General features: G+C 50.1%; 1 protein-coding gene across 1 annotated transcript in view; it reads right to left on the bottom strand.

Annotated features, from left to right (window-relative positions):
• cyfip2 (cytoplasmic FMR1 interacting protein 2) overlaps window positions 1-20,314 on the bottom strand; it is a 65,354-nt gene that overhangs the window by 39,211 nt on the left and 5,829 nt on the right. Inside the window, exons 2-3 of the mRNA XM_042325963.1 lie at window positions 1,582-1,731; window positions 1,394-1,483 (exon numbers count right to left, since the gene is read on the bottom strand). Coding sequence (XP_042181897.1) covers window positions 1,394-1,483; window positions 1,582-1,698 — 207 coding nt within the window. The 5' untranslated portion in view covers window positions 1,699-1,731. The remainder of the gene's footprint in view (window positions 1-1,393; window positions 1,484-1,581; window positions 1,732-20,314) is intronic.

Raw genomic sequence — 20,314 nt, 5'->3', positions numbered from 1 at the left:
GAATGCAGCCTCCGGATAAATGGATTCCAGTTTGCAAAGAGTCAAATAAAGTTAGTTCAGAGCCATCGATGTGTCCGCTTGGGGGGGGAATATATACGGCTGTGATTATAATCGAAGAGAATTCCCTTGGTAGATAATGTGGTCGACATTTGATTGTGAGGAATTCTAAATCAAGTGAACAGAAGGACTTGAGTTCCTGTATGTTGTTATGAACACACCACGTCACGTTAACCATGAAGCATACGCCCCCGCCCCTCTTCTTACCAGAAAGATGTTTGTTTCTGTCTGCGCGATGCGTGGAGAAACCAGCTGGCTGCACCGATTCCGATAGCGTCTCTCCAGTGAGCCATGTTTCCGTGAAGCAAAGAACGTTACAGTCTCTGATGTCCCTCTGGAATGCTACCCTTGCTCAGATTTCATCAACCTTGTTGTCAAGAGACTGGACATTGGCGAGAAGAATGCTAGGGAGTGGTGCATGATGTGCCCGTCTCCGGAGTTTGACCAGAAGACCGCTCCGTTTCCCCTTTTACGAAGTCGTTTTTTTGGGTTGCCGGCTGGGATCCATTCCGTTGTCCTGGGTGAAAGGCAGAACACAGGATCCGCTTCGCGAAAGTCATATTCTTGGTCGTACTGATGGTGAGTTGACGCTGATCTTATATTCAGTAGTTCTTCTCGACTGTATGTAATGAAACCTAAGATGACCTGGGGTACCAATGTAAGAAATAACACGTAAAAAAAAAAAAAAAAAAAACTGCATAGTTTCCTAGGAACGCGAAGCGAGGCGGCCATCTCTGTCGGCGCCGGAAACACATGCCTCAACTGAATGGAATTTCCAGATTGAAATCAAGTTTATTTAAAAGACAGTTTCCTCTTCTTTGACAGTCAAATCCCACTCCCCATTAATTCCATTCAGGAAGAGAAGGTCTAGCTTCGTGACTGCCTGATTCATCCCTCAGTGTGTGTGTTTGTGTGTGTGTGTTTGTGTGTGTGTGTGTGTGCCTGTGTCTATGTGTCTGTGTGTCTGTGTGTGTGTGTGTGTGTGTGTGTGTTGTGTATGTGTGTGTCAACACAAACTGCTAACCAGGCCAAAGCCTCAGATTGAAAACGACAATAAAACACCCAAACACCAAAAACACAAGGCTCTCTCTCTCTCTCTCTCTCTGTGTGTGTGTCTGTGTGTCAGTGTGTGTGAGTGAGTGAGTGAGTGAGTGAGTGAGTGCCAAGACAAGAGTTGAGAATGATGATGTTGCTAGGGAAGCATTCCCTAAATGTTCCCATGGAAAAGCAGAAGTATGCCTCTGTCCACAAAGCACATAGGCCCAATTACAAACCGCTCCTTAAATCCTCTCCCTCTGCCCCATTCCAAACCAATCCCTCCACGTTGCCTACTCACCATGCTAGAGTGGACAGTAGCCTGCTCGATGTAGCGAGCTATCCCCGTTACAAACGCATTCCTGTCCTCAAAGTTGGTATCGAAGTTGGCCTTGAGAGAAAGAGAAAAACAGAGTTTTTTACTCTTGCAATTCATTTGAAAACTCGGAAGTGTGTTGTGTGTGTGTGTGTGTGTGTGTGTGTGTGTACCTGGTACATGATAGATGAAGGCGGAGGTTCGATGCAGGGCTGCTGGTCAGGGAGGGGCAGCTCCTCCAACAGATCCACGTTAGACAGAGCATCCTCCAGAGTCACGTGGGTCGTCATGGTAACAAGAGGTCACTCACACAACCGGCCAGTCTGACAGGGAGACACGAAGACAGACATTAAATGTCACTTTTGTTTATACAGTTCAATTGCTTTGGCAATGTAAACATATTTTTCCCATGCCAATAAAGCCCCGAGAGAGAGCAAGAGAGAGAGGGAGAGGGAGAGGGAGAGGGAGAGGGAGAGAGAGAGAAATATAGAGGGAGAGGGAGAGAGATAGAGAGAGAGAGAAATATAGAGGGAGAGAGAGAGGGAGAGAGAGAGAGAGGGAGAGGGAGAGGGACCTGTCTGCAACCTGTCTCTCTATCTGTGCATTTGTCTGTCTGTCTCTCTGTCTGTGTACCTGTCAGTCTGTATGTCTGTCCACCTGCAACCTGTCTCTCTGTCTGTGCACTGGTATGTCTGTCTCTCTGTCTGTGTACCTGTCAGTCTGTATGTCTGTCCACCTGCAACCTGTCTCTCTGTCTGTGCACTGGTATGTCTGTCTCTCTGTCTGTGTACCTGTCAGTCTGTATGTCTGTCCACCTGCAACCTGTCTCTCTGACTGTGCACTGGTATGTCTGTCTCTCTGTCTGTGTACCTGTCAGTCTGTATGTCTGTCTGTCTGTATGTGCACCTGTAACATGTCTGTCTGTCTGTCTGTCTGTGCACCTGTAACCTGTCTGTCTGTGCACCTGTAACCTGTCTGTCTGTCTGTCTGTCTGTGCACCTGTAACCTGTCTGTGCACCTGTAACCTGTCTGTCTGTCTGTGCACCTGTAACCTGTCTGTCTGTGCACCTGTAACCTGTATCCTGTTTGTCTGTCTGTGCACCTGTAACCTGTCTGTCTGTCTGCCTGTCTGTGCACCTGTAACATGTCTGTCTGTCTGTGCACCTGTCTGTCTGTCTGTCTGTCTGTCTGTGTACCTGTATCCTGTACGTCTGTCTGTCTGCCTGTGCACCTGTCTGTCTGTCTGTGCACCTATAACCTGTCTGTCTGTCTGTACACCTGTCAATCTTTCTGTGCACCTGTAACCTGTCTCTCTGTTTGTGCACCTGTCAGTCTGTCTGTCTGTCCACCTGCAACCTGTCTCTCTGTTTGTGCACCTGTCAGTCTGTCTGTCTGTCCACCTGCAACCTGTCTCTCTGTCTGTGTACCTGTCAGTCTGTCTGTCTGTCCACCTGCAACCTGTCTCTCTGTCTATACACTGGTATGTCTGTCTGTATGTGTACCTGTCAGTCTGTATGTCTGTCTGTATGTGTACCTGTCAGTCTGTCTGTCTGTCTGTATGTGTACCTGTCTGTCTGTCTGTCTGTCTGTCTGTCTGTCTGTCTGTCTGTCTGTCTGTCTGTCTGTCTGTCTGTCTGTCTGTCTGTCTGTCTGTCTGTCTGTATGTGTACCTGTCTGTCTGTATGTGTACCTGTCTGTCTGTATGTGTACCTGTCTGTCTGTCTGTCTGTCTGTGTCCTGTCTGTCTGTCTGTCTGTCTGTCTGTCTGTCTGTCTACCTGTCTGCCTACCTGTCTGTCTGTGTACCTGTCTGTCTGTCTGTGTACCTGTCTGTCTGTCTGTGTACCTGTCTGTCTGTCTGTGTACCTGTCTGTCTGTCTGTGTACCTGTCTGTCTGTCTGTGTGCTTCCTGTCTACATCAACACAGTGCAGGGGGTGTGGGCACAGGGCACGTTTCCCGTTTACCACTGATGGCATCAGAGAAACAACCTTTGTGTCTCCATGAAAAGACAAGTGTTGTAATGCGAGACAACGCTGTCCTTCTGAGTAGGAGGAGAGCAGCAGTACACTGACTAACTGTCTGTCAGACCACTGCTGAATGTACGTAGCACACTGGTATACATGATGCTGTTCTGTCTGCTCTGCACTGAAACCAGACAGCTGAGTAGGCTAAATCACTTGCAGACAGGCAGGTCATTAACACTTGATTGAAGATGGACAAAAATAGTGCAGAAAGGCACATCAATAGCTTACCAAACAAAGGTGTTCCTAATCAATCAATCGATTACAGTATTGCTCTCTTGCACACAGAAACCTTGTAGAGCGGACTGTTTAGAAGACCATAGACCCTTACAGCCAGTCTGGTCTGGGTCTGAACAGGAACAGACCCTTACAGCCAGTCTGGTCTGGGTCTGAGCAGGAACAGACCCTTACAGCCAGTCTGGTCTGGGTCTGAACAGGAACAGACCCTTACAGCCAGTCTGGTCTGGGTCTGAGCAGGAACAGACCCTTACAGCCAGTCTGGTCTGGGTCTGAACAGGAACCTGGTCTGGGTCTGAGCAGGAACAGACCCTTACAGCCAGTCTGGTCTGGGTCTGAACAGGAACAGACCCTTACAGCCAGTCTGGTCTGGGTCTGAGCAGGAACAGACCCCTACAGCCAGTCTGGTCTGGGTCTGAGCAGGAACAGACCCTTACAGCCAGTCTGGTCTGGGTCTGAGCAGGAACAGACCCTTACAGCCAGTCTGGTCTGGGTCTGAACAGGAACAGACCCTTACAGCCAGTCTGGTCTGGGTCTACAGCCAGTCTGGTCTGGGGAACAGACCCTTACAGCCAGTCTGGTCTGGGTCTCTGAGCAGGAACCTGGTCTGGGTCTGAGCAGGAACAGACCCTTACAGCCAGTCTGGTCTGGGTCTGAGCAGGAACAGACCCTTACAGCCAGTCTGGTCGGGGTCTGAGCAGGAACAGACCCTTACAGCCAGTCTGGTCTGGGTCTGAACAGGAACAGACCCTTACAGCCAGTCTGGTCTGGGTCTGAGCAGGAACAGACCCTTACAGTCAGTCTGGTCTGGGTCTGAGCAGGAACAGACCCTTACAGCCAGTCTGGTCTGGGTCTGAGCAGGAACAGACCCTTACAGCCAGTCTGGTCTGGGTCTGAGCAGGAACCTGGTCTGGGTCTGAGCAGCAACAGACCCTTACAGCCAGTCTGGTCTGGGTCTGAGCAGGAACAGACCCTTACAGTCAGTCTGGTCTGGGTCTGAGCAGGAACAGTGTGCCTACGTCCCAAATGCCACCCTATCCCCTGCACTATATAGGAAATGTGGTGCCATTTGGGATGACAAACTGTGTCTGGCCCGGGGGCCTAGGTACTTGCCTACATATCATGTGCCTCTCAGGAGTGTGTTTTTACATCTGCTCTGACACACAGGGGCTGACATGCCTGATAAGATGTTTAATCTCCGACAGCCAGAATGAACAGTGGGGGAGATGGAGGAGAGGAAGAAGGGAAGAGAGAGGGGGAAGAGGAGAGATGGTGAAGAGGGAAGAGGGAAGAGGGAGGAGGAAGAGGAGAGATGGTGAAGAAGGAAGAGGGAAGAGGGAGGAGGAAGAGGAGAGATGGTGAAGAGGGAAGAGGGAGGGGGAAGAGGAGAGATGGTGAAGAGGGAAGAGGGAGGGGGAAGAGGGAGGAGGAAGAGGAGAGATGGTGAAGAGGGAAGAGGGAGGGGGAAGAGAAGAGATGGTGAAGAGGAGAGATGGTGAAGAGGGGAGATGGTGAAGAGGGAAAGGGAGGGGGAAGAGGAGAGATGGTGAAGAGGGAAGAGGGAAGAGGGAAGAGGGAGGGGGAAGAGGAGAGATGGTGAAGAGGAAGAGGAAGAGGGGGAAGAGGAGAGATGGTGAAGAGGGAAGAGGAAGAGGAGAGATGGTGAAAGAGGGAAGAGGAAGAAGAGGAAGGGAGGGGGAAGAGGAGGGAAGGGAAGAGGGAGAGATGGGGAAGAGGGAAGAGGGAAGAGGGAGGGGAAGAGGAGAGATGGTGAAGAGGGAAGAGGGAAGGGAGAGGGGGAAGAGGGAGGGTGAAGAGGAAGAGAAGAGGAAGAGGGAGGGGGAAGAGGAGAGATGGTGAAGAGGGAAGAGGGAGGGGGAAGAGGAAGAGGAGAGATGGTGAAGAGGGAAGAGGAAGAGGGGGAAGAGGAGAGATGGTGAAGAGGGAAGAGGGAAGAGGAGGGGAAGAGGAGAGATGAAGAGGGAAGAGGGAAGGGAGGGGGAAGAGGAGAGATGGTGAAGAGGGAAAGAGGGAGGGGGAAGAGGAGAGATGGTGAAGAGGGAAGAGGGGGAAGAGGAGAGGGGAAGAGGGAAGGGGAAGAGGAGAGATGGTGAAGATGGGAAAGGAAGAGGGAGGGGAAGAGGAGAGAGGGTGAAGAGGGAAGAGGGAGGAGGGGGAAGAGGAGAGATGGTGAAGAGGGAAGAGGGGGAGAGGGGAAGAGGAAGAGATGGAAGAGGAAGAGGGAAGAGGGAAGAGGGGAAGAGGGGGGGAAGAGGAGAGATGGTGAAGAGGGAAGAGGGAGGGGAAGATGGTGAGAGGGAAGAGGGAAGAGGGAGGGGAAGAGGAGAGATGGTGAAGAGGGAAGAGGGAGGGGGAAGAGGAGAGATGGTGAAGAGGGAAGAGAAGAGAGGGGAAGAGGGAGAGGAGAGGGGAAGGGGAGGGGGAAGAGGAGAGAGGGAAGAGGGAAGATGGGGGAAGAAGAGGAGAGATGGTGAAGAGGAAGAGGGAAGAGGGGAGGGGAAGAGGAGAGATGGTGAAGAGGGAAGGGAAGAGGAGAGATGGGAAGAGGAAGAGGGAAGAGGAGGGGAAGAGGAGAGATGGTGAAGAGGAAGGGAAGATGGGAAGAGGGAAGGGGAAGAGGAGAGATGGTGAAGAGGGAAGAGGGAAGAGGGAGGGGGAAGAGGAGAGATGGTGAAGAGGGAAGAGGGAAGAGGAGAGATGGTGAAGAGGAAGGGGAAGAGGAAGATGGGAAGAGGGAAGAGGAAGAGGGGGGAAGAGGAGAGATGGTGAAGAGGGAAGAGGGAAGAGGAGAGATGGTGAAGAGGGAAGAGGGAGGGGGAAGAGGAGAGATGGTGAAGAGGGTGAAGAGGGGAGAGGGTGAAGAGGGGAGAGGGTGAAGTGGAGAGATGGTGAAGAGGGTGAAGAGGGGAGAGGGTGAAGAGGAGAGATGGTGAAGAGGGAGAGCGTGAAGAGGGAGAGCGTGAAGAGGGAAGAGGGGATGAGGGAAGAGGTTGAAGAGGAGAGATGGTGAAGAGGGGAGATGGTGAAGAGGAGAGATGGTGAAGAGGGAGATGGTGAAGAGGGGAGAGGGTGAAGAGGGGAAAGGGTGAAGAGGAGAGATGGTGAAGAGGGGAGATGGTGAAGAGGGGAGAGGGTGAAGAGGGGAGATGGTGAAGAGGGGAGAGGGTGAAGAGTACAGATGGTGAAGAGGTGAGAGGGTGAAGTGGGGGAGAGGGTGAGGAGGGGAGAGGGTGAAGAGGAGAGATGGTGAAGGGGGAGAGGGTGAGGAGGGGAGAGGAGAGGGGGAAGAGGGAGAGGGTGAAGAGTACAGATGGTGAAGAGGAGAGAGGGTGAAGTGGGGGGAGAGGGTGAGGGAGGGAGAGGGTGAAGAGGAGAGATGGTGAAGGGGGAGAGGGTGAGGAGGGGAGAGGGGGAAGAGGGGAGAGGGTGAAGAGGGTGAAGAGGGAGAGGGTGAAGAGGGGAAAGGGTGAAGAGGGTGAAGAGGAGAGATGGTGAAGAGGGGAAAGGGTGAAGAGGAGAGATGGTGAAGAGGGGAGAGGGTGAAGAGGGGAGAGGGTGAAGAGTACAGATGGTGAAGAAGAGGTGAGAGGATGAAGAGGGGAAGAGGGTGAAGAGGGGAGATGGTGAAGAGGAGAGATAGTGAAGTGGGAAGAGGGTGAAGAGGGTGAAGAGGGGAGAGCGTGAAGAGGGAAGAGTGGACGAGGGAAGAGGTTGAAGAGGAGAGAGGGTGAAGAGGGAGAGGGTGAAGAGGAGAGGGTGAAGAGGGGAGAGGGTGAAGAGGGGGTAGAGGGGAGAGGGTGAAGAGGGGGTAGAGGGAGAGGGTGAAGTGGAGAGATGGTGAAGAGGGTGAAGAGGGGAGAGGGTGAAGAGGAGAGATGGTGAAGAGGTGAGAGGGTGAAGAGGGGGAGAGGGGGAGGAGGGGAGATGGTGAAGAGGAGAGAGGGTGAAGAGGGGAGAGGGTGAAGAGGGTGAAGAGGAGAGATGGTGAAGAAGGGAGTGGGTGAAGAGGAGAGAGGGTGAAGAGGGGAGAGGATGAAGATGGGAGAGGATGAAGATGGGAGAGGGTGAAGATGGGAGATGGTTAAGAGGAGAGATGGTGAAGAGGAGAGAGGGTGAAGAGGAGAGAGGGTGAAGAGGGTGAAGAGGGGAGAGGGTGAAGTGGGGAGAGGGTGAAGAGGGGGTAGAGGGGAGGGTGAAGTGGAGAGATGGTGAAGAGGGTGAAGAGGGGAGAGGGTGAAGAGGAGAGATGGTGAAGAGGGGAGAGCGTGAAGAGGGGAGAGTGTGAAGAGGGAAGAGGGGATGAGGGAAGAGGTTGAAGAGGAGAGATGGTGAAGAGGGGAGATGGTGAAGAGGAGAGATGGTGAAGAGGGGAGATGGTGAAGAGGGGAGAGGGTGAAGAGGGGAAAGGGTGAAGAGGAGAGATGGTGAAGAGGAGAGGGTGAAAAGGGGAGAGGGTGAAGAGTACAGATGGTGAAGAGGTGAGAGGGTGAAGAGGGGGAGAGGGTGAGGAGGGGAGATGGTGAAGATGGGAGTGGGTGAAGGGTGAAGAGGGGAGAGGGTGAAGAGGGTGAAGAGGGGAGAGGGTGAAGAGGGAAAGGGTGAAGAGGAGAGATGGTGAAGAGGGGAGATGGTGAAGAGGGAGAGGGTGAAGAGGGGAGATGGTGAAGAGGTGAGAGGGTGAAGAGGGGGAGATGGTGAAGATGGGAGAGGGTGAAGAGGGTGAAGAGGAGAGATGGTGAAGAGGTGAGAGGGTGAAGAGGGGGAGAGGGTGAGGAGGGGAGAAGGTGAAGTGGGGAGAGGGTGAAGAGGGTGAAGAGGAGAGATGGTGAAGAAGGGAGAGGATGAAGATGGGAGAGGGTGAAGATGGGAGATGGTTAAGAGGAGAGATGGTGAAGAGGAGAGAGGGTGAAGAGGAGAGATGGTGAAGAGGGTGAAGAGGGGAGAGGGTGAAGTGGGGAGAGAGGAAGAGGGGGTAGAGGGGAGAGGGTGAAGTGGAGAGATGGTGAAGAGGGTGAAGAGGGGAGAGGGTGAAGAGGAGAGATGGTGAAGAGGGGAGAGCGTGAAGAGGGGAGAGAGTGAAGAGGGAAGAGGGGATGAGGGAAGAGGTTGAAGAGGAGAGATGGTGAAGAGGGGAGAGGGTGAAGAGGGTGAAGAGGAGAGAGGGTGAAGAGGGGAGAGGGTGAAGAGGTTGAAGAGGAAGATGTTGAAGAGGATAGAGGGTGAAGAGGGAAGAGGGTGAAGAGGGGGAAGAGGGAAGAGGTTAAAGAGGAGAGATAGTGAAGAGGAAGAGGTGAAGAGGGGAAGAGGGTGAAGAGGGAGAGCGTGAAGAGGGAAGAGTGGACAAGGGGAAGAGGTTGAAGAGGAGAGAGGGTGAAGAGGGGAGAAGGTGAAGAGGGAGATGGTGAAGAGGGAGAGGGTGAAGAGGGGGTAGAGGGGAGAGGGTGAAGAGAAGGGAGATGGTGAAGAGGGTGAAGAGGGGAGAGGGTGAAGAGGGGAGTAGAGGGAGAGGGTGAAGTGGAGAGATGGTGAAGAGGGTGAAGAGGGGAGATGGTGAAGAGGAGAGATGGTGAAGAGGTGAGAGGGTGAAGAGGGGGAGGGTGAGGAGGGTGAGGAGGGGAGATGGTGAAGAGGAGAGAGGGTGAAGATGGGGAAGAGGTGAAGAGGGTGAAGAGGGGAGAGGGTGAAGAGGGGAAAGGGTGAAGAGGAGAGATGGTGAAGAGGGGAGATGGTGAAGAGGGGAGAGGGTGAAGAGGGGAGAGGGTGAAGAGGAGAGATGGTGAAGAGGTGAGAGGGTGAAGAGGGGGAGATGGTGAAGATGGGAGAGATGGTGAAGAGGGTGAAGAGGAGAGATGGTGAAGAGGTGAGAGGGTGAAGAGGGGGAGAGGGTGAGGAGGGGAGAAGGTGAAGTGGGGAGAGGGTGAAGAGGAGAGATGGTGAAGAGGTGAGAGGGTGAAGAGGAGAGAGGGTGAAGAGGGGAGAGGATGAAGATGGGAGAGGATGAAGATGGGAGAGGGTGAAGATGGGAGATGGTGAAGAGGAGAGATGGTGAAGAGGAGAGAGGGTGAAGAGGAGAGATGGTGAAGAGGGGAGAGGGTGAAAAGGAGAGAGGGTGAAGAGGAGAGAGGGTGAAGAGGGGGAAGAGGAGAGATAGTGAAGTGGGAAGAGGGTGAAGAGGGGAGAGCGTGAAGAGGGAAGAGGGGACGAGGGAAGAGGTTGAAGAGGAGAGAGAGGGAAGAGGGGAGAGGGTGAAGAGGGGAGAGGGTGAAGAGGTGGTAGAGGGGAGAGGGTGAAGAGGAGAGATGGTGAAGAGGAGAGATGGTGAAGAGGGTGAAGAGGCGAGAGGGTGAAGTGGGGGTAGAGGGGACAGGGTGAAGTGGAGAGAAGGTGAAGAGGGTGAAGAGGGGAGAGGGTGAAGAGGGGGTAGAGGGGAGAGGGTGAAGAGGAGAGATGGTGAAGAGGGGAGAGGGTGAAGTGGGGGTGAAGAGGGGAGAGGGTGAAGTGGGGAGAGGGTGAAGAAGGGAGAGGGTGAAGAGGGGAGAGGGTGAAGAGGGGGTAGAGGGGGAGAGGGTGAAGTGGGGAGAGGGGGTAGAGGGAGAGGGGGTAGAGGGGGTAGAGGGGAGAGGGTGAAGAGGGGGTAGAGGGGAGAGGGTGAAGAGGGGTAGAGGGGGCAGAGGGGAGAGGGTGAAGAGGGGAAGAGGGGGAGAGGGGTAGATGGGGAAGAGGGGAGAGGGTGAAGAGGGGGTAGAGGGAGAGGGTGAAGAGGGGGTAGAGGGGAGAGGGTGAAGAGGGGGTAGAGGGAGAGGGTGAAGAAGGAGAGGGGGGAAGAGGGAGAGGGTGAAGAGGGGTAGAGGGAGAGGGTGAAGAGGGGGTAGAGGGGAGAGGGTGAAGTGGGAAGAGGGTGAAGAAGGGAGAGGGTGAAGAGGGGAGAGGGTGAAAGAGAGGGGTAGATGGGAGAGGGTGAAGTGGGAAGAGGGTGAAGAGGAGAGATGGTGAAGAGGGGAGAGGATGAAGAGGGAGAGGGTGAAGAGGGAGATGGTGAAGAGGAGAGATGGTGAAGAGGAGAGATGGTGAAGAGGGGAGAGGGTGAAGAGGGTGAAGAGGGAAGAGGGGGAAGAGGAGAGATAGTGAAGTGGGAAGTGGGTGAAGAGGGGAGAGCGTGAAGAGGGAAGAGGGGACAAGGGAAGAGGTTGAAGAGGAGAGAGGGTGAAGAGGGGAGAGGGTGAAGAGGGGAGAGGGTGAAGAGGGGGTAGAAAGGAGAGGGTGAAGAGGAGAGATGGTGAAGAGGCGAGAGGGTGAAGTGGGGGGTAGAGGGGACAGGGTGAAGTGGAGAGATGGTGAAGAGGGTGAAGAGGGGTGTGGGTGAAGAGGGGCAGAGGGGAGAGGGTGAAGAGGAGAGATGGTGAAGAGGGTGAAGAGGAGAGGGTGAAGTGGGGTAGAGGGGAGCGTGAAGTGGGGAGAGGGTGAAGAAGGGAGAGGGTGAAGAGGGGAGAGGGTGAAGAGGGGGTAGAGGGGAGAGGGTGAAGTGGGGAGAGGGTAGAGGGTGAAGAGGGGGTAGAGGAGAGGGTGAAGAGGAGAGGGTGAAGAGGGGGTAGAGGGAGGGTGAAGAAGGGAGAGGGGAGTAGAGGGGAGAGGGTGAAGAGGGGGTAGAGGGAGAGGGTGAAAGGGGAAGAGGGTGAAGAAGGAGAGGGTGAAGAGGGGAGAGGGTGAGGAGAAGGGGTAGATGGGAGATGGTGAAGTGGGTGAAGAGGGGTGATGGTGAAGTGGGAAGAGGGTGAAGAGGGGAGAGCGTGAACAGGGAAGAGGGACGAGGGAAGAGGTTGAAGAGGAGAGAGGGTGAAGAGGGAAGAGGGTGAAGATGGGAAGAAGGGGAGAGGGTGAAGAGGGGAGAGGGTGAAGAGGGGAGAGGGTGAAGAGGAGAGAGGGTGAAGAGGGGGAGAGGGTGAAGAGGGTGAAGAGGAGAGAGGGTGAAGAGGAGAGGGTGAAGAGGGTGAGAGAGGGAGAGGGTGAAGAGGGTGAAGAGGGGAGAGGGTGAAGAGGGGAGAGGGTGAAGAGGAGAGAGGGTGAAGAGGAGAGAGGGTGAGCATAGTACAGCGAGTAGAGCACAGTACAGGGAGTAGAGCACAGTACAGCAAGTAGAACACAGTAGAGCACAGTACAGCAAGTAGAACACAGTAGAGCACAGTACAGCAAGTAGAGCACAGTACAGAGAGTAGAACACAGTACAGCAAGTAGAACACAGTAGAGCACAGTAGAGCACAGTACAGAGAGTAGAACACAGTAGAGCAAGTAAGGCACAGTAGAGCACAGTGCAGAGAATAGAGCACAGTACAGAGAGTAGAGGGGAGAATGTGAAGTGGGGAGAGGGGGTAGAGGGGAGAGGGGGTAGAGGGGGTAGAGGGGAGAGGGTGAAGAGGGGGAGGGTGTAGAGCGAGTAAGGCACAGTAGAGCACGGTACAGAGAATAGAGCACAGTACAGAGAGTAGAGCACAGTAGAGCACAGTACATCGAGTACAACACAGTAGAGCACAGTACAGTGAGTAGAACACAGTAGAGCACAGTACAGAGAGTAGGGCACAGTACAGTGAGTAGAACACAGTAGAGCACAGAACAGTGAGTAGAACACAGTACAGCAAGTAGAACACAGTAGAGCACAGTAGAGCACAGTACAGTGAGTAGAACACAGTACAGCAAGTAGAACACAGTAGAGCACAGTAGAGCACAGTACAGTGAGGAGAACACAGTAGAGCACAGTACAGAGAATAGAGCACAGTACAGCGAGTAGGGCACAGTAGAGCACAGTACATTGAGTACAACACAGTAGAACACAGTACAGTGAGTAGAGTACCATGAGTACAGCACAGTAGGGCACAGTACAGTGAGTAGAACACAGTAGAGCACAGTACAGAGAGTAGGGCACAGTACAGTGAGTAGAACACAGTAGAGCACAGAACAGTGAGTAGAGCACAGTACAGCGAGTAGAATACAGTAGAGCACAGTACAGAGTAGAGCACAGTACAGCACAGTACAGCACAGTATAGTGAGTAGAACACAGTAGAGCACATCACAGTGAGTAGAGCATAGTACAGAAAATAGAGCACAGTACAGCGAGTAGAGCACAGTACAGAGTAGAGCACAGTAGAGCACAGTACAGAGAGTAGAACACAGTAGAGCGAGTAAGGCACAGTAGAGCACAGTACAGCGAGTCGAACACAGTAGAGCACAGTACAGCGAGTAGAGCACAGTACAGAGAGTAGAGCACAGTAGAGCACAGTACAGAGAGTAGAGCACAGTAGAGCACAGTACAGAGAGTAGAACACAGTACAGCGAGTAGAACACAGAAGAGCGAGTAAGGCACAGTAGAGCACAGTACAGAGAATAGAGCACAGTACAGTGAGTCGAACACAGTAGAGCACAGTACAGTGAGTAGAGCACAGTACAGCAAGTAAAACACAGTAGAGCACAGCAGAGTGAGTAGAGCACAGTACAGAGAGTAGAGCACAGTACAGAGAGTATAACACAGTACAGCACAGTACAGCAAGTAGAACACAGTAGGACACAGTACAGACAGTAGGGCACAGTACAGCAAGTAGAACACAGTAGAGCACAGTACAGAGAATAGAGCACAGTACAGAGAATAGAACACAGTACAGAGAATAGAGCACAGTACAGAGAATAGAACACAGTACAGAGAATAGAACACAGTACAGAGAATAGAACACAGTACAGAGAATAGAACACAGTACAGAGAATAGAACACAGTACAGAGAATAGAACACAGTACAGAGAATAGAACACAGTACAGAGAATAGAACACAGTACAGAGAATAGAACACAGTACAGAGAATAGAACACAGTACAGAGAATAGAACACAGTACAGCGGAAGAGTGAGTGAGTGAGTGAGTGAGTTTGTTTAGGAGGAAGAGTGAGTTATAGATATATCTCTATCCAAGCCATCCTTTATCCCCTCCAGCCCTGTACAGGAGAAGCTAGTCTCTAAGGAGAGCAGTGAGTAGAGAGAGAGATATGAAGGAATTCATTTATTTGTATTCCTTTGTGAAATGCATGTACAGTGACTTCAGAAATGATTTCCACCCAATCACTTTTTCCACGATTTGTTACGTTACAGCCTTAATCTAAAATGGATTAAATTATTTATCTTTCCTCATCAATCTACACACCATACCCCATAATGACAAAGCAAAAACAGGTTTTTAAAAATGTTGCTTATTTATTAAAAATTAAAAACTGAAATATTCCATTTACATAAGTATTCAGATAGAAAGGAGAGAGAGATAAAGGAGAGAGAGAAGGGAGAGAGAGAGAGAGAGAGAGAGATAAATGAGAGAGAAAGGAGAGAGAAAGGAGAGAGAGATAGAAAGGAGAGAGAGATAGGGAGAGAAGAAAGGAGAGAGAGATAGGGAGAGAAGGGAGAGATAGAAAGGAGAAAGAGAGATAGAAAGAGAGAGAGATAGAAAGGAGAGAGAGAGATAGAAAGGAGAGAGATAGAAAGGAGAGAGAGAGATAGAAAGGAGAGAGCGAGAGAGTGGTGGGAGAGAGAGATAGAAAGAGAGAGAGATAGAAAGGAGAGAGAGCGAGAGAAAGGAGAGAGAGCGAGAGAGTGGTGGGAGAGAGATAGAAAGGAGAGCGAGAGAGTGGTGGGAGAGAGAGATAGAAAGAGAGAGCGCGAGAGAGTGGTGGGGAGAGAGATAGAAAGGAGAGAGAGCGAGAGAGTGGTGGGAGAGAGAGAGAGAGAGAGAGAGAGAGAAGAGAGAGAGAGATAGAAAGGAGAGAGAGATAGAGAAGGGAGAGAGATAGGGAGAGAAGGGAGAGAGAGAAAGGAGAGAGAGATAGAAAAGGGAGAGAGAGATAGAGAGAGAAGGGAGAGAGATAGAGAGAAGGAGAGAGAGAGATAGAAAGGAGAAAGAGATAGAGAAGGAGAGAGAGATAGGGAGAGAAGGGAGAGAGAGATATAAAGGAGAGAGAGATAGAAAAGGGAGAGAGAGATAGAGAGAGAAGGGAGAGAGATAGAGAGAAGGGAGAGAGAGATAGAGAGAGAAGGGAGAGAGAGAGAAGGGAGAGAGATAGGGAGAGAAGGGAGAGAGAGATAGAAAGGAGAGAGAGAGATAGAAAGGAGAAAGAGAGAGATAGAAAGGAGAGAGAGAGATAGAAAGGAGAAAGAGAGAGAAGGGAGAGAAGGGAGAGAAGGGAGAGAGAGATAGATAAAAGGAGAGAGAGAGAGAGAGAAGGAGAGAGAGAGAAGAGAGAGAGAGAAGGGAGAGAGAAGGGATAGAGAGATAGAGAAGGAGAGAGAGAGAGATAGAGAGAGAAGGAGAGACAGAGAGAGAGAGAAGAGAGAGAGTGAGAGAGAGATAGAAATGAGAGAGAGAGATAGAAAGGGAGAGAGGAGAGATAGAAAAGAGAAAGAGAGATAGAAAGGAGAGAGAGAGATAGAAAGGAGAAAGAGAGAGAGAAGGGAGAAGGAGAGAGAGAGAGAAGAGAGAGAGAAGGATAGAGAGATAGAGAAGGGAGAGAGAGAGAGAGAAAGGAGAGAGAGAGAGAGAAGGAGAGACAGAGAGAGAGAAGGGAGAGAGAGAAGGGAGAGAGTGAGAGAGAGATAGAAATGAGAGAGAGATAGAAATGAGAGAGAGCGATAGAAAGGGAGAGAGAGAGAGATAGAAAGGAGAGAGAGAGATATAAAGGGAGAGAGAGAGATAGAAAGGGGAGAGAGAGAGAGATAGAAAGGGGAGAGAGAGAGAGAGAGATAGGGAGAGAAGGGAGAGAGAGATAGAAAGGAGAGAGAGCGATAGAAAGGAGAAAGAGAGAGATAGAAAGAGAGAGAGAGATAGAAAGGAGAAAGAGAGAGATAGAAAGGAGAGAGAGAGATAGAAAGGAGAAAGAGAGAGAAGGGAGAGAAGGGAGAGAGAGAAGGGAGAGAGATAGATAAAAGGAGAGAGAGAGAGAAGGAGAGAGAGAAGAGAGAGAGAGAGAAGGAGAGAGAAGGGATAGAGAGATAGAGAAGGGAGAGAGAGAGAGATAGAGAGAGAAGGAGAGACAGAGAGAGAGAGAAGAGAGAGAGTGAGAGAGAGATAGAAATGAGAGAGAGAGATAGAAAGGGGAGAGAGGGAGAGATAGAAAAGAGAAAGAGAGATAGAAAGGAGAGAGAGAGATAGAAAGGAGAAAGAGAGAGAGAAGGGAGAGAAGGAGAGAGAGAGAGAAGAGAGAGAGAAGGATAGAGAGATAGAGAAGGAGAGAGAGAGAAAGGAGAGAGAGAGAGAAGGAGAGACAGAGAGAGAGAAGGGAGAGAGAGAAGGGAGAGAGAGAGAGAGATAGAAATGAGAGAGAGATAGAAATGAGAGAGAGAGATAGAAAGGGAGAGAGAGAGAGATAGAAAGGAGAGAGAGATATATAAAGGGGAGAGAGAGAGATAGAAAGGGGAGAGAGAGAGAGATAGAAAGGGGAGAGAGAGAGATAGAAAGGGGAGAGAGAGAGAGATAGAAAGGAGAGAGAGAGAGATAGAAAGGGGAGAGAGAGAGATAGAAAGGAGAGAGAGAGAGATAGAAAGGAGAGAGAGAGATAGAAAGGAGAGAGAGAGAGAGATAGAAAGGAGAGAGAGAGAGATAGAAAGGAGAGAGAGAGAGATAGAAAGGAGAGAGAGAGATAGAAAGGAGAGAGAGAGATAGAAAGGAGAGAGAGAGATAGAAAGGAGAGAGAGAGAGAGATAGAAAGGAGAGAGAGAGAGATAGAATGGAGAGAGAAAATGAAGTGTGTCATGTCCGGGTCACACCACTCAATGGGTTCCCCCCTGGGCTACCATCCTCGCCACACACACGGAAAATACAGGGTCTGTTTATGAGTGACATGGTGGAACACAGACTCTGGAACTCATATTCAGGGAGAGATTATGGTTTGGACTGTGTGTTCAAACCATACTAACTCCCTCATGATGTCACAAATCTCAGAATAACGACCACGCCTAATGGCAGGTTGAGAGAATAGAGAGGGCCATGGAATATTGTTGCTTACTAGGCTGTTTTTAGGCACCTTGACTCAGGTGTCAATCAACTCTGTGGTAGTGTAGTGTAGTGTGTAGACCACTAGTTCTATGGTTGGGATTCAAGGTGGTGGTTCTTGATAACTGGCCATGCAATCACCAATCAGTGCTCAATTGATCAAGGAATTGTTCAAGAACCGAGAGAGAATAAACCATTAGGACTGGAGACAGGGGGTGAGAATGTCTGGCCTACATTAACACAGCAAGCAAGTGTAATAACTACACACACAATTGGTTTCGGAATCGGTTGATCCAATACAGACACATTCCTTCATCTTTCATTAGCTTCAGCCCAACATACACACAGTCTCTGATAATCTACCCAGGAAAGGGATGAAAATAGTCCATATTAATATATGTAGCCTTAGAAATAAGGTTCATGAAACCAATAACTCGCTAACATCAGATAACATTGATATACTGGCCATCTCCGAAGCTCACTTAGAACATTCCTTTGATGATACAGCAGTAGCAATACAGTGATAACGTTTATAGAAAAAACAAGAATACCTATGGGGGAGGTGTTTCTGTATATGTTCAGAGACATATCCCTGTAAAGCTTAGAGAGGATCTCATGTCTGTTGAATTGTTGCGGTTGCATATTAACCTGCCTCATCTAAAGCCTCTTATTTTGGGGTGCTGCTATAGGCCACCAAATGCTAACAGTGCTGCTAAGTGCTAACACTGCTGCTAAGTGCTAATGGTGCTGCTAAGTGCTAACGCTGCTGCTAAGTGCTAATGGTGCTGCTAAGTGCTAACGGTGCTGCTAAGTACTAACCGTGCTGCTAAGCGCTAACGGTGCTGCTAAGCGCTAACGGTGCTGCTAAGTGCTAACAGTAAGTATTTGGATAACAAGTGTGCAATGCTTGATAAAGTGTGTGATGGTAACAGAGATGTCTATTTTCTACCAATAGTGTTGGATCTGTGACATCCACTTGAATCAATCATATTTTCACTAATGTTGCAGAGCTTTGCTTCAAAACAATATCAGTTTGCATTGGCTGTAGTGACCATAACATTGTGGCAATAACAAGGGAAGTGCCAAAGGTTGGGCCTAAAGTCATTTATAAGAGATCATACAAGAACAAATCGAAAGGAGTGTGTGTCCACAGGCGTGGAAGGAAGCTAAAGTAATTCCACTGCCTAAAAATAGTAAAGCTCTCTTTGCTGACTAACAGCCACCCATTCAGTTTGCTACCTGTTCTGAGTAAATTGATGGAGAAGATTGTGTTCGAGCAAATACAATGCTATTTTTGAGAGAACAAGTGAACTACTGACTTTCAGCATGCATATAGAAAAGGGCACTCAACTTGTACTGCACTGACTCAGATGACTGATGATTGGTTAAGATAAATGGATAATTCAATTTCAGTGCAGCCTTTGATGTTATTGATCATAAATGATTGAAAAAACAAACTTTCTAAGGCTTTTACATCACCTACCGTCACATGGCTGGAGAGTTACTTATCCAATAGAACCCAGAGAATGTTCTTCAATGGAAGCTTCTCCATCATCAGACATGTGTTTGTGCGGTCTCCCGCAGGCCGTCACGCTCTATTTTTACAATTGATTTGCCACTGGTTTTACACAAAGCTAAACTCAAAAAAAGAAATGTCCTCTCACTGCCAACTGTGTTTATTTTCAGCAAACTTAACATGTGGAAATATTTGTAAAAAAATCTAAATAAAATGTTATTTGTCACATACACATGGTTAGCAGATGTTAATGCGAGTGTAGCAAAATGCTTGTGCTTCTAGTTCCGACAATGCAGTAATAACGAACAAGTAATCTAACTAACAATTCCAAAAAAAAAAAACTACTGTCTTATACACAGTGTAAGGGGATAAAGAATATGTACATAAGGATATATGAATGAGTGATGGTACAGAGCAGCATAGGCAAGATACGGTAGATGATATCGAGTACAGTATATACATATGAGATGAGTATGTAAACCAAGTGGCATAGTTAAAGTGGCTAGTGATACATGTATTACATAAGGATGCAGTCGATGATATAGAGTACAGTATCTACGTATGCATATGAGATGAATAATGTAGGGTAAGTAACATTATATAAGGTAGCATTGTTTAAAGTGGCTAGTGATATATTTACATCATTTCCCATCAATTCCCATTATTAAAGTGGCTGGAGTAGAGTCAGTGGCATTGACAGTGTGTTGGCAGTAGCCACTCAATGTTAGTGGTGGCTGTTTAACAGTCTGATGGCCTTGAGATAGAAGCTGTTTTTCAGTCTCTCAGTCCCAGCTTTGATGCACCTGTACTGACCTCGCCTTCTGGATGACAGCGGGGTGAACAGGCAGTGGCTCGGGTGGTTGATGTCCTTGATGATCTTTATGGCCTTCCTGTAGCATCGGGTGGTGTAGGTGTCCTGGAGGGCAGGTAGTTTGCCCCCGGTGATGCGTTGTGCAGACCTCACTACCCTCTGGAGAGCCTTACGGTTGAGGGCGGTGCAGTTGCCATACCAGGCGGTGATACAGCCCGCCAGGATGCTCTCGATTGTGCATCTGTAGAAGTTTGTGAGTGCTTTTGGTGACAAGCCGAATTTCTTCAGCCTCCTGAGGTTGAAGAGGCGCTGCTGCGCCTTCCTCACGATGCTGTCTGTGTGAGTGGACCAATTCAGTTTGTCTGTGATGTGTATGCCGAGGAACTTAAAACTTGCTACCCTCTCCACTACTGTTCCATCGATGTGGATGGGGGTGTTCCCTCTGCTGTTTCCTGAAGTCCACAATCATCTCCTTAGTTTTGTTGACGTTGAGTGTGAGGTTATTTTCCTGACACCACACTCCGAGGGCCCTCACCTCCTCCCTGTAGGCCGTCTCGTCGTTGTTGGTAATATGAACATAACAAGATTGAACAACTGAGACATAAACTGAACAAGTTCCACAGACATGTGACTAACAGAAATGGAATAATGTCTCCCTGAACAAAGGGAGGGTCAAAATCAAAAGTAACAGTCAGTATCTGGTGTGGCCACAAGCTGCATTAAGTACTGCAGTGCATCTCTTCCACATGTACTGCACCAGATTTGCCGGTTCTTGCTGTGAGATGTTAACCCACTCTTCCACCAAGGCACCTGCAAGTTCCCAGACATTTCAAGGGGGAATGGCCCTAGCCCTCACCCCCCGATCCAACAGGTCCCAGACGTGCTCAATGGATCTGAGATCCGGGCTCTTCGCTGGCCATGGCAGAACACTGACATTCCTGTCTTGCAGGAAATCACACACAGAACGAGCGGTATGGCTGGTGGCATTGTCATGCTGAAGGGTCATGTCAGGATGAGCCTGCAGGAAGGATACCACATGAGGGAGGAGGAAGGCTTCCCTGTAACGCACAGCGTTGAGATTGCCTGCAATGACAACAAGCTCAGTCCAATGATGCTGTGACACACCGCCCCAGACCATGACAGACCCTCCCCCTCCAAATAGATCCCGCTCCAGAGTAAAGGCCTCAGTGTAACGCTCATTCCTTCGACGATAAATGCAAATCCGACCATCACCCCTGGTGAGACAAAACTGTGACTAGTCAGTGAAGAACACTTTTTGCCAGTCCTGT

Source organism: Oncorhynchus tshawytscha, linkage group LG08 (genome assembly GCF_018296145.1).
Source record: "Oncorhynchus tshawytscha isolate Ot180627B linkage group LG08, Otsh_v2.0, whole genome shotgun sequence".
Taxonomy (NCBI): domain Eukaryota; kingdom Metazoa; phylum Chordata; class Actinopteri; order Salmoniformes; family Salmonidae; genus Oncorhynchus; species Oncorhynchus tshawytscha.
The sequence above is the reverse complement of the archived record's forward strand: the minus strand, read 5'-3'. Positions and strand labels throughout refer to the sequence as shown.